The 14,305-nt window shown below is 37.4% G+C and overlaps 1 protein-coding gene across 5 annotated transcripts in view; it reads right to left on the reverse strand.

Moving 5' to 3' along the window:
• Nucleotides 1–14,305, reverse strand: part of IPO11 (importin 11) — a 99,815-nt gene that overhangs the window by 31,976 nt on the left and 53,534 nt on the right. For all 5 annotated transcript variants that reach the window (XM_037373979.1, XM_037373977.1, XM_037373978.1 and 2 more), the window contains exons 24-29: nt 10,456–10,571; nt 8,803–8,879; nt 5,717–5,796; nt 5,082–5,162; nt 1,646–1,741; nt 15–128 (exon numbers count right to left, since the gene is read on the reverse strand). In XM_037373979.1, the coding sequence (XP_037229876.1) occupies nt 15–128; nt 1,646–1,741; nt 5,082–5,162; nt 5,717–5,796; nt 8,803–8,879; nt 10,456–10,571 (564 nt within the window). The remainder of the gene's footprint in view (nt 1–14; nt 129–1,645; nt 1,742–5,081; nt 5,163–5,716; nt 5,797–8,802; nt 8,880–10,455; nt 10,572–14,305) is intronic.

The following is a 14,305-nucleotide window of genomic DNA, read 5'->3' on the forward strand; positions in this document are numbered from 1 at the left end:
ACAAAAAACCTTACCTCCTGACCCAATTCACATGCCATTTGGCTCAGAAGTAATGAAAAAACCCTTGCATTTTGTAGTAGAACTCTGCCCATGATCCCCAAATAAGTAGACATCACCACTGGGTACCTCTGAAACAAAAGTAAACCAAAACAAAGGAGGCTTAGCTTAATTAAGAGAAAAATGCTTTGTATGCATCCTTTACATATTTTATTAAATTTAAAATCAGAAATTGTAATTTAAAAGCTTCTAAGAATACAAGACTGATTGAACAATCATTACCAGTCTCTTGATTCTTACAATATGAAAACTGTAACAATCTCAAAGTCAGTTTCCTCCAAAAAGCAATGATAATTTGCTTAGTGATTTTGCTTTAAATTTAAAAACCTGCATCTTAAAGAATGAACAGTATATTGTACCATTTAAAAATTACTTTCACAGTTGATTATGGTTCAAAATCACTGTTTACAATTGTAGTAACATTAAAAAGTGCTTAGTATTTCTTTAAGTTGTTACTTATTTCACTGACAGAAACTGTAATACATTTGCCAGTAACCAGTTTGTTATCTCAAAATTAACTGGATACAGTAATAAGCTCATAAGTTTATTATGTTGTTATTACTTTTAATTTCAAAGAAGCTACAAATTTCCTCATATTAAATTCAGCATCTAAGAATATAAAAGTATTTCATAGAATTGCCTCCTTGAAAAATGAAATGCCAGCATCTACCTGAAAACTGTACCCAAATCAATACCTTTTTGAATAGGAAGCAATTTATTAGTCTTAAATCAGAAGACATTTCAATAATCCACTCTCTAGTTTTGGGTCTTCTTAAACTGTAAACTACTCTGCTTTGTGTTCTGTACAGCAAAAAGTACATAGTTAAGTAATACTACCTGGCTTATTCTTGGAAATGTCTTATTTAACTCAGTAACAATGGGAGCCAAATACTGATATCTGAAAGTCTTCAACTGAAAAAAACCAATTTGATCAAAAAAGTCAAAAGCATACAGAATTCTACCCACTCATTCAAGATTTTTTTTTCTCCTGCTACCACTGCAAGGTTTAACACAGTTAAAGCATATTGGATTTTACTCCTTTTTACTGAACATGGAATTTTGAAGGGAAAAGAGAGAGGAAAGGGAGAACTTAAGACATTCAAGCAAGCTAAATCTTAAAGCCTCTTCTGTCTCACACAAAGCATTCTCACAACCTTTGAATCCTGACATACTAGATATTTAAATAAGAAAAAGGTCAAGTCAATCTTCTTGTCCAGTTTGTTCTTCTATAGTGCAGGTACATTTAAAAAGGAGTAGTGTGTGTCTTTAAAAAACTACAACAAAACCCCTCCCAACACCTACAAAGGATCTAATTAAACACAGTCACATGAATAATGAAAGGACAGCAAATAAAATCTGTGTTATTTTATTAAAATAGATACTAGATTACAAAATAAATGATATGTCATTTTAAATCTTGCACTACTATGTGACTTTTACAGACTTTTAAAATAGATGTCAAAGCTCTATCAGATGCTTTTAAAATAAGAGAAAATGCAACATCAATATGAAAAAGCTGTGCCAGAAAATAGAAAGTACTTTTCTGCTCAAAAGGAAAAGTAGAGAGTAGTTCAAGAGTAACTCTTACCTCCCCGTCTATAATCCCCCGGAATACTGATGGCAGAAGTGGTTGAAACACTTGAGGACCCAAAACAGGGTTCACTTTTAAGACATTTTCCACAACCTTAAGAACAAAATTGAATTAGACAATTGAAGTACTTCTAAAAATCTTAACTGAAGCTTTAAAACTACATATACTGGTCTATATAGAAAGCCCTGGTAGGATGTTTACCAATAAATACCAGGTTTGCTTTTTTAATATTATTTCAGATTGCTGAAATTATATTCTAGTGAAGTACTCTGCAAACCTGATCTGCATAACAGACCTGACGAAAACCAACATGCCAAGTGAAACTCACCTAGCCAAGGACCTCCTCAAAGAGCCCCCTCCTCTCACTGGCAAAGCTATGAAGTGGGTTGGAAGGAAGGACCCTGGTAAGGCTCCAGGAAAAGCAGTTTGATAAGGTGCATTGGCAGGCAGGGGCGAGTACCAGCAGTTTAAGGCTTATTTCCATACCTTTGTCCTGACACTTTTTTGAAGAACCATTGATTGGGACCTACCATTTCTTTGCTGGCTATCAAGTAACCACAAGTGCTCTCAAATGTGTTAATTCTAAGTATGCTGCTCTGGTTCCCAGTTTTAATATTCTTTACCCTTGGCTTCTCAGTTCTTTTTTTTCCCCTCTGTAAGCTGTTACCTGAACTAAATTCCCCCCCTCCCCTTGTTCTTCAGGCTTTCTTTACCCCAGCTGTTTAGGGTCTCCCTTTGTACCAAGATGAAGAGGGGAAAAAGCTGTGAGAACAATGCGCTGATACCTGTTCACTCCTACGGGTACGTAAAGACAGAGACCATGCATCTATACACTGATGTGTATATAAAGGTGCTTCCCTTAAACCACCTACTTTCAGCTCAGAGACACTTCAACAAGGAACTACTCTTCCATGCTCTTGCCCAGTCTCCCCCAAATCTTTTTTTCTTTCTGAACCTTGCTCCTGCTAGCTTCATTTAAAGTCCTCCACTTCTTGCCTTGAGAGAGATGTTAACCAGTTGACCCCCTTCAATGCCTCTCAGTTTTGTAGACTTGTAGTGTTGTATGGAGATGAACGTTAATTTTTTGTAGACATATAGTGTTGTATGGAGGTGAACATAAATTTTTCCCCATTCATCTTTTCCAGGCAGTGGAAGTTTTGGCTAATTCATTTGTTCCTTGTATAGAGCCTTTTCTAACCTTTTATTGTCTGTCTCAATTAGAAAATCAAGTCACATCAAGCGTGAGCAATCTCGTGATAAACAGTCTTATCAGTCTAAATCAGTATTTTTCAATCTTATCCATTTATTTACTGTTCTGATGTATTTTCAATCCAGCCAAAGCTGTTTGTAGGAAAATATTTCAGAGAACATCCCCAGATGTTTCTGTTCCCAGTATTTATCTTAGGGGCTTTTTGTTTAACCAGTCAGCACAGTGACGCCTGGCAAAACATCTTCCTTCATGTGAAAAAACATGGCTCAGATATCCTTCTGGAAGCAAGCAGGCATGTTAAGAAGGTGTAAGTACCATACTGGACAATAGCCCTGTAGCTAATGCAAGGCCACACTGGGAGCCAAATGCGTAAACAATACTATATTAGCAGCAGCATACCACTTTAGAGATCTGATTAAAAGCTGCTGCATCAAACGTTTGCTGAACTATAAACTCTAAATAACAGTAATGATAGAAAGGAATTGACATTTCAAATTCCAGCACTAGAGTCCTTGAACTCCTCACAGAAGGAACTACAAGTTGGGAGGACCATCAGCTTCTCCTGTCTTCTGTCCTGCATTCTGCAAGCAGTTGTGCAACCTACCAAAGAGGTAGGTAGGATCTAGGTTTTTTCCTCTAGTGCATATATAATGAGCTGATTTCAAGTTGAAGTTTTTATAAGCAACAGAGTTCCCCGTTAGTGCAGCCACTGGAAACTTAAGTAGTAATACACTACAACTGCTGCTCAATTATCTTGCATTGCAAACTCCAGCTTTACTTCCTGAAATTCTTCAAAAGGCACATTTAAAGTATTGTGCTTAATATTGCAAGAGCTTATGATTTTTGTAACATCTCTTTCATAATACTATTTAAAGTTTGTGCAAAAAAAATTAGGGTTTTAGTACTTTGAAGAACCTCTAGCAACTCTATTTAAGCAGTTGCTGCCATTACATTAGCAACATATACCAAAAGCAAAGACCGTTTGAACCCTATGTCATGGTACAAATACAAAAGCTACACAAAGCAACGTGAGAGTACATACATTCAGCATTCAGTGAAGATCAGAAAAGCTTGGCTCTAGACCTATTATGTGCTAGAGTCATACAGAAATGTAGAAAAAAATAAAAATGCTTCTTGATCATGTGATGCTTATTTAATCACAAAATCACACGAACAGTTTTTATAATAATACACATGTGCAGGCTTCTCACTTAACCCGTATCTTGCCAGTTTTTCAAATATGCGGTTACTGTATAATTATTTTTCTTAGTAGTATTGAATACTGAAAAGGAAAACTAATATTGAAGAAATTATATATTATTGTTGTTTGTGTTAGCAAAAGGATCAATACTGGTTGATAAAGTACAGATAAAACTCAGATTCGGATGGCTAGATACAGAAATTAGATTATTACCTTTGCACATTTTGATTAGAAACACTCAAAATGAACCTAGGTTTTTAACATACCAGTACTATTTTTACTTCAGGGTTGAATCATTTCTTGAAGTTGCATTTTTGTCCTAATAACGACATTTTTTCTGAATTGTGAACCAAGCTGAAAACTAAATTGGGACAACTCTCAAAACTAATTAATCAGATTGATTTTGCCCTTCTATTTTGCTATTAGAAGCGTAAGTATCTTTTGTGTTATATTGCAGTACTCTTCTCCATTCTAAAATTCAACTAGAAATACACAAATTTGATTAGCTTCCATAAGCCAAAGATTAAATCATGTTACTCTGACTCAAAATACAATCCTTGTTTTCAACTCAATGCTCTCGAGATTTTCTATATATAACATCTTCACAATGCAGTGACTGGTCATCTGGCTGTTTAAGTGTGCTTTTGCTGAGAACAAACTATTTTCATGAAGATCCAAGCCCTCACCAACTACAATTTTCTCTAGTAATCTAGAAAAATATCAAGTGGGAAAGTTACCAGGGAATCTTAATCTAAATCTATCTGTACAAAGAGGCCTCAAACTAGCTTAGAACCCATTTACCCAAGGACAACACTCTGTAATCACATGAAGTAATGAAAGCATTGGAGAGAGGGTACAGGAATAGTGTACTAGGTCATTATCTTTTAGGGTACTCTATTTAAGGCTATACTGACCATCTCTTGGGAAAAGTAGTATTTTTAATACATACATATGTGTATATATACAGTCTCTACACACATGTTAAATATGTAGCTCTGGATATTAGTTTTATTACACTCTACCTTTAAAACTTGAACTTGGCCATCAGTAGTTACGTCCTTCAAATGTTCACAAAATGATCGGCATAAGTCAGCAGCATACATCTGAAATTAAATGAAAAAGGAGATATTATGCAAACACATTTTGTATCTACACGCATATGTCCAAAGACCCAGCTTCTATTCAAAGATCATATTTGCAAAAATGCTTGTCTTTCCTGAACTCGTGAAAAGCTAACCTAAGCATTTTGCTGGTTTTTTGTGACTTTGCAGGTTTTTTAAACTGTCTATCTCAATGAATTTTATAATGAAGATGTGAGAACAAGGCATAATATCTCTAGTTTTGCTAGAATTTATGATCATAATTTAATCTGGTAGGATAATTAGATTTTACTATTACTACCCTGCATAGGACCTTTTCAGGTATCAAAGTACTAAAACAATCCACAAAACATTAATTTTGAATAATAATCTTTCTCAAATCTGATTCGATTAAGCATCCACCATGTGCCATAAAGAGCTAACATCAGGACGAAATGATAAATGAATAAAAGTGTAAGTGTTTGAATGTACAATATTTTCCAACCGACACGAGAGCAAATAGTTTGCCAGTAGGGAACCAAGGTGCTAATATGAATCTTTATATAATGGTAACATACCTGTAAAAATTCAGATGATGATAAGAAAACATACGCGTTGATAATCTTAAAGCAATTTTTGACATTTTCTGAACTCAGCTCTGGAAAAAGAGAAATCACAATTCAGAACCTCATCACCAAACTGAAGTAAAACCAAAACAATTTGCTTCTAAAAGTTGTTTTTCCTCACAAAGCATTTAGGTGCCAGATGCCTACAAATAGAAAAAAAAAATTATCATCTATTCAGTACCATTCTGGTTCTGTCTCCCTGCCAGAGAGTAACAAGAGGCACAAGATCTCTCATGTCCTCAAATGGAAGCACAAGAAATCCAATGACCTCAAAAGCTAATGCTAATTAAAAAAAAAGTCAAGTTTTAAATGTGATGCTGGGCTAAGAAGGTATTAAAGATGGAACAAATGAAACAGATACATAAGGGACCTGCAATTACTGATAAATGATCCCTCTAACATTTGAGTCAATAAATCCTGAGTAGAAAGAGTGAAATCAGGATTGCGTTTCTGCCCTTCTGACCCAGGTGCCACATCAATTGGCGTTGAGCTTTTGGATTGAAGCACACGGAGCTTTACGCCATACCTTGAGTATTTCAGTAAGGAAAGCATATCCATTTAACAGACAGATACACACAGAAGATGGTATACAACAACAGTTTGAAGAGACAATAACAGATACGTCCTCAGGCAATACCTATCAAACTATATAAATAAACAGAAAATCACCCCAGAATATCTATAAACACAATCCATAGCAAAACAAAAGATCTCCAAGTTTCACATGGAGGCTGATACTAGTGCAGAAGGCCAACAGCCCTCGTTGTCTGAAAACAAAACAGAAAACTAAAACAACTCAAAGGGCTTGCTAAATTTTCTTAAAACCAGTTTGGGAGACAGACTGTTCTTGGTAAAGTAAGTGGACTTCTACATCACTACCTTCAATTAATATTCCATTAAAATGATCAGGGGAAGCCAACAGGAAAATACTTTTACATAACTTCATTTAAAAGTTCCTTATCAGATTAAACTACCAGCAGCTGGCTAAGATGTGGTATGTCTTCCATGGCTTACATAATTGCAGCCTATGTGTGGCTTACATAGCAAAACTTCCACAGAAAATACCACATGACAGAAAGCACGGCTGGTTTTCCATTATAACATCTGAAAAGTTCTGGGGAGTTTTAGCAGTTTCTCCTCTTTTCCCTTCCATTAGAAAGAACATTAATGCTCCCATTATTCGACAAGGCTATTGGACAGCTTTGAATACAAGACTAATTTCATATCTCAGTGCTTGGACAGGTCATGTCTTGTTATCACTTGGTTTGAATATTTGCGTATCTTTACTTGAAAAGAGGTAATTTTTCAACTATCCATCCAATAGCTTCATCAAAAGATTCCAATACATCTACAAATTAGCTTCAGTAGCACATTAACTAGTGTTAAACATGCTTTGAAGTAACTGCATTCTCCTTAGAGGTCTGTAGGTTTTTTTCTTCTTACTGGATGCAACCATATTTTAAGGTTCAAACACTGATGCAGTAGGCAAATTGTAAAGAAATGGTCATACAAACATGAAGTGCTACCAAGCCTTCCGTAACTTTCCGTTCTGTGGTAACTGATACAAAGATAATGAAGTATGAGCAGCAAAATTTCAGGAAGTTAGTTATTTCAGGCCAGAAAGAAAAAACAGGTAAGATACATGTCATGGAAATGAGAGAATTTCAGTTACTCATCTTTGCATAAAGCTCAATGTTTAGTAAAGGCATTTTTGTAGAAAGAGATCACCTTCAACTGATTACATTTAAAACCCAATTATGCATCAATTCTCTTGCCAGGTTTTCCTGAATCAAACATATCTTTTTCTGAACTAACTCATGTGCTCCTCTGGGTTTTGTTGGGTATCAGAGGAATTATTCCAGTTCCAGTAACCTGCTTTTTGCCACACCTTTAAAAGTACAGCACAGGCACATTAAATCTGATGCTTCTTGAAACAGGTTATGTCTCACTTTGACCACATTCCCAAACTGAAATTTTATAAGATTTAGCTGTCATTTTAAGCGGTCTCAGTGCAGAAATGTATCCATCCTCAGAGAATTAATGTATTCCTCCATTCCACATTATTCAATCTGCTGCACTGAAAGATGGATTAAGGAGCCTCTGCAAGGCCTCTATAGGGCTATTATATTTCAACAGAATTTAAACATTAGCAGTAGCGCTGACACAAAAATCAAATGTGACAATTATGCTGTGAATGATTATTCTACATCAGTAATAGCACCACAGCCTTTGAGGGAAGGTCAGTTATGCAAGTGAAATCAAGCCTTCATATCAAATGCAACATTCTATTCCTATACCTTTAAGGATAGCATTGATTACTTTAAAAGGCAAATCTAACTCATTTTGTACAACTCCTCTGACATCAAGTTCAAACAGCAGTAGTATCCTGAAATGGATATGTAAAGCTCTTTTCAGAAAGGCATATATATCTGGAAAGGAACAACTACATGTTACTTTCTGACTAGTTAATATTAAAAAAAAATAAATTAAAAAAAAAAATCCTCATTGCTATGTTTATATTTTGTCGACAACTACTGCTTTTATTTTCAGTGCTGCTTGACTGATATGGTTACAGACATATTTAGGTAGTTTGGAAACATCGTACGTAGTTATTAACTGTATAATGGAAAAGCTAATAATGGAAATTTAAATTCTCCAGACTAGAAATCATCATTGTGGTTGTAAGCAGAACAGGCAAGGATTCCATATAATCAGTATCACTAAAACTCCACACATTTCATGATAAATTTCTGTAACTTCTTTAAAAAAAACTCTGAAATGATAAACTGAAATTTGTCTTATTTTCTGGGTACAAAGCAGCCTCAATTTATTAATAAAAGAGGGTAAGTAGATAATAAATATTCAAGAGGATGGAAAAGTCAAACAATAAAAAGCTGTTCTTCATATTTTAACAGTTACAATTTTGCAAGCCCCCTCAGTTCTTTAGCCACAGCAGCATTAATTAATGCACGAACAACACAAGGCGTAGCAAAAAAAGAACAAAAATCACAAAGAAATTTTATTAGTAAAAGACTTACCAAGAAGGGCAGACATGTTCTGAAATATTCTCAGGAGCTCAGGTGTAAGACATGGACTATTCTCCAATGTCACTAACCTACCAACAGATTAAGCAAAACATTTAAGATTATCTATGAATAACAGTGAGCAATCATTTTGACAGATGTAAAACATTGTAACTTCCAGTAACCATCTATATGATCTTTAAAAAATGTGTAACAGTTACTTGAAGCATATTTCAAGGGCAGCAGTAGTCCTCACAACACACACATCAGTATAGGCATGGGTCTTGCTATGGTAGGAAAAGAAAGAAAAAACATGCCACTGTCTTTTTATGAAGACAATGTAACCTCCAAAACGCAGCTGTGACAATGTTTAAGTACCCAACCTGGGAACTCAGAGGAGGTGGGTAGAGAGGGATATTCACCGTATAAGGACCGCATGTGTAGTGCTTTATACCTCAAAGGAGCAGCTGTGGTGGCAACCAGCTCACACTTTTTTCTTTTCTTTTTTTGAGGTCTACAATGATGCATTGATTACAATACATAAAAACAGAACTATATGCTCTGCACTGTTTGTAACATTCCTGAGGTTTGAAAACAGTGGCTACAAATCAAATTCATACTTAAAGCCAGAGTATCACATTCCAATTTGTTCCTAGATCTTAGGTGTGAGATTACTATATTTAAATAATATTTCTGATTACGTAAAGTATCTTAGCAGGAGAACAGCCTTTGTTTCAAGAAGCCATTAGAGTCCCAACCATGTCTGCCAACTCCATCCAGATTCCTCTGATGCTCTAGGACACCTTAAAATGTCATTCTTCTGCATAAGCATCAGAATAACAACCTCAAGACCAGTATTATTAACAAGATATAAAGGCTCTGAACCGATACATTAGAAGGGCCCATCTTAAATTTTGTGAAGATATTGCACTTTGGCTTGCTGCTCCACCACTAACAGCATTATACATTTTAGTTTTGCAGCACATAGAACATTTGTAGATTAAGTATCTGTAATTCAAATACCCATCTACAATTTAGATCAAACAAATTGCTCAGTATTTCAAGACAAACTCAATGTATTCCTGTTCTGTAGGAAAGGGATGTGCTGAACTTGGTCCAGGAACAGTTTCCTCCTCCTACAGTGGTGTCACCTGCACCCGAAACATACAAATTGGGCTCACGGCAAACTGATCACAGTGCCACTTTTAGTTCAGTCACCAAATAGCCTGAGATCTGGAAGATAATTTTTGCATTTTACCCTTGTAAACTCATCATCTCTTCCAGTAACAAGCCCTGATAATCACTGGATCATTGTGCTCCCAAAGTCAAACACATTCAAATTTTAGTTTAGCACACAGATTATAGTGAGTCTAGACTTTCTGACTTGCTGTTTATTTTCACAACAGAACTGTATGTTCACTATCAACTGCCTGAAAAATAATTTCTATTTTTAAATTTTAAAAAGTTATTTTTAAAATGTGTTTCTTCTACTAACATCATAACTTCATCTCTTCTGAGAAAAGGTATATAGATGATATCAGGGTAAAATAATAATATATAAATTCTTAATGCAGTCACAGGGTTTTTTTAAACCTCTTTCTCCGCCCACCTTCTGGGTATATCAAAACAACATTTAAAAAATTAGAAACTAATAAAGAACATTCTTACCACAACTCCAAACCATCTTCCAGAAGATAGACATGGGGAGGCTGAGAAACATCTGTACTTAGCTGAATAACAGGAAGCAGGAAAGGATAGAGATTTTTGCTGTCTGCTCCCAGTCCCTATAAAATAAAAAATGTTAATAAAATACTTTAAAAACCTCAATTGAAGCATTTCAAGAATAGCATTGAAAAAGATCTGTGATGCTGTTCTATTTGCATACTGTAAACGTGCATTCAAGAAATCAAATGTTGAACTTGCATCCACTTCATAGAACAACAGAATAGTCCCGATACTCCTGAACTTTCTCTTAATAGAACTTGAGAAAATTACGTAAGTTTTTTAAAAACAAGCAGCTTATCAATGGACTGCAAGAAAAAAAAAAAACCAATACAAACAAACAAACCTAAAAACATTCACCGGTCATTCACTGTCTAGGAGAAGTCACAGCTCTAACAAATATGAAATGCTAAATGCTGAATAAAATGTTACAAAGATCAAGAAAAAATTACTCTTTGGACCTTACCACATACTACATCTTTGACATATTCTGAGAATCAGGAGAAGGATTTGTTTTCATTGCTACACAGAGATTCAGAGCTGACTCCAGGGATTTCTTTTTTTGAAATGATTCATGAGCCATACACAAAGACGTCTCCTCAAGAACACAGAGGTGAGAATTTTTTCAGCAATCATTTAATAAGAAAACCCAATTTTTAAAAGTAAGCTAAATGTAACTATTGTCAAAACTAATCATAAATTAATCCTAAAAGGAATAGAATTCTTAAATTGGGAACTATCTGCATATTTTTTAATATTACTACTTAAGAGAACTGAGACTAGTTGAATGCTTCATTTGCATAATATACTATATTTGGAATCTGCTAAGTTTAAAATTATTTGATGTTTCTAAGTGAAGGCGGAATTATTTAAACAAAGTTGCCTTAAAAGAAAAAGAATCTTCTACAAATTTCTCTCATGTCTTTGTGTCCACCTATATTTCTGACCTCCACTGGGACCAGTAATAAGAAGCTCCATGATTTGTGTGGGAAAATTGCTTGGAGAGGGGAAATTATAAACCTAACAGAAGGTGTAGTATTCTAACAACCTTTTTAGGGAAAAATACAGTAGCCACTTTCGGACAGTTGGCATGCACAGAATCTACTCCACCATGGTTCCCTAGGCAACACAACCTGCTGTCCTAGAGGAGCAGTGGAGGTGGAGCAGAGTGGAGAGCCCCTGGCCAGGCTCTGCTGTGCTCCCTGCAGGACTGGGAACTTGGTGGTGCCATACAGCCAATAGGCTGCACAGCAACTGTCAAATGTGAAATGTAAGAGATGTCCATCGGTGAGCCAACAACTGTGTTAAAACTATTCTTAGATGAACCTTTCTCATTGTAATCTTGTTACAATACGAACACACATCTCCACCCCAAAGTTACTCACCTCCAAGGCATGACCACCCCTCACTGAGCATGCACTATTTCTTACCAACTATGTCTTTAAATGAAAGTGAGAGAAGTTTATACCAATCAATAATGTAAGAATGTATGACTAGAGTCACTCAAGCTCACCTGAGAGTAAAGTATAAAAAGTGAATGAATGAGGGGAGAAGTTAGGGAAGACTCAATCGTAACTTCTGGGATCAGTCAATGGGCTGCACCCGCCTTCTCCCCCATAGGGACGCCTATTGGGTAAGATCTTTGACTTATGGATGCTAAATAACTAACTTACGCTAGCTGTTATTAGTTATTAATGTTTTGGTTGTGTATAGTTTGGTTGTATATCACTTCAAACTTGTTTTTGCACAGTCCCTATCACCAGCAATCATGAACCTTATCTTGTCACAATTTTATAATAAAGAGTGTTATTCTGTAAACCGTTAGTGTGAGTCCTTTGTGGGCACCAGCAGTTGCCGGCAGTGGGTAACACACTCAGGTAAAGTGGGAAGACCTGAGGAGGGGCCCCCCTGATGCTGTTGGCGTGTTTCCCTGAACAAGGCAGTTGAGTTGCCCCCCGATCCAGCGGGGCTGTTCAGTGAGGGGGCTTTCCTGGGGCACTGATAGACAGATCAAACACCTGGCGTTGAGAGGATTTCCCCTCCGCCTCTCCACATGACAATTTGTTTATTGTGAAATATGTTTTATCTTTGTTCAAATTAACTACACTTTTAAAGGAACCCTAATTGTCCCTTTAGTTGCAACGACTAGTCATTCCCCTTCCACTTTCCCTACACTGTTAACCTCTACAATACTATCTCCTTTAAAATCATGCATTTCCAGAAGTTCAACATTGCCTGCATATTCACAGTCTGTTCCTCTATGGACACTGCCCTACAGCCTAGGAGCACTTCTTTTGATCTTTGCTATTCCTACTCTTTTTTGAGATGTAGTAGGGTTGGAGAAAGTGGGATGGCATATAGTCCATACTAAAGCAATGCTGAACAGCACAGATTCTGCAGGTAATCTAACCATTTACTGGTTTATTTGACAAATCTTTTCTCAGGAGCATACTACATTTATTTACATTTTTACTACCTACAGAACAGATATTCCAAGTGCTAGCATTAATTGATTATACCAAGATCTTTTCCTTCACTAATAAGAAATTCAGTTAATTTTAACTATCGTCTCTCAATAAAGCAAGCAGCTAGTAATTTTTACAGGCTTTCAAAATTCTCTGCCAAAGTATTGCAGTAAGCCTACAGAGGAATTAGGGAATTTTTTGTAGATGTATAGAAAAACAGGGAAGTTACCATCAAGAATCAAAACCACCCAAGAAGCTCATTTTGAGTGACATCATGCAGTACATCCAGGAGAAGCAGGGGATCAGGCCCAGCCAGCATGGGTTTATGAAAGGCAGGTCCTGCTTGATGAACCTGATCTCCTTCTAGGGCAAGGTGACCCACTTAGTGCACAGGGGAAAGGCTGTGGATGTTGTCTACTTGGACTTCAGTAAAACCTTTGACACCATCTCCCACAGCATTCACCTGAAGAAATTGGCTGCTCATGGCTTGAATGCACATACTCTTCACTGAGTAAAAAAACAGCTGCATGGCTCTGTCCAAAGAGTGGTGGTGGTGAATGGAGTCAAATCCAACTGGTGGCTGGTCACAAGTGGTGTTCCCCAGGGCTCAGTACTGGGGCCAGTTCCATTTAATATCTTTATCAATGATCTGGATGAGGGGATCGGATGCACCCTCAGTAGGTTTGCAGATGACACCAAGCTGCGGGGAGTGTTGATCTGCTTGAGGGCAGGAGGCTCTGCAGAGGGGTCTGGACATGCCGGACCGATGGGCCGAGGCCAGCTGGATGAGGTTCAAGAAGGCTCCGTGCCGGGTCCTGCACCTGGGTCACACCAGCCCCACACAGCACTACAGGCTGGGGCAGAGCGGCTGGAAAGGGCCTGGTGGGAAAGGGCCTGGGGGTGCTGGTCGGCAGCTGGCTGGCCATGAGCCAACAGTGTGCCCAGGTGGCCAAGGAGGCCAGCAGCACCCTGGCTGGTATCAGAAACTGTGTGGCCAGCAGGACTGGGGCAGTGGTTGTGCCCCTCTACTGGGCACTGGGGTGAGGCCGCACCTCAAATACTGGGTTCAGTGTTGGGCCCCTCACTTCAAGAGGGACACTGAGGTGCTGGAGCGTGTCCAGAGAAGGGCAACAAAGCTGATGAAGGGTCTGGAGCACAAGTCTTATGAAAAGCAGCTGAGGGAGCTGGGGTGGTTTAACCTGGAGAAAAGGAGGCTCAGAGTAGACCTTACTGCTCTCTACAGCTGCCTGTGGTTGTCGATCTCTTCTCCCAAACAGCATGTGATAGGACAAGAGGAAATGGCCTCCAGCTGCACCAGGGGAGGTTTAGAT

This window comes from Falco rusticolus, chromosome Z (assembly GCF_015220075.1).
Source record: "Falco rusticolus isolate bFalRus1 chromosome Z, bFalRus1.pri, whole genome shotgun sequence".
NCBI lineage: Eukaryota > Metazoa > Chordata > Aves > Falconiformes > Falconidae > Falco > Falco rusticolus.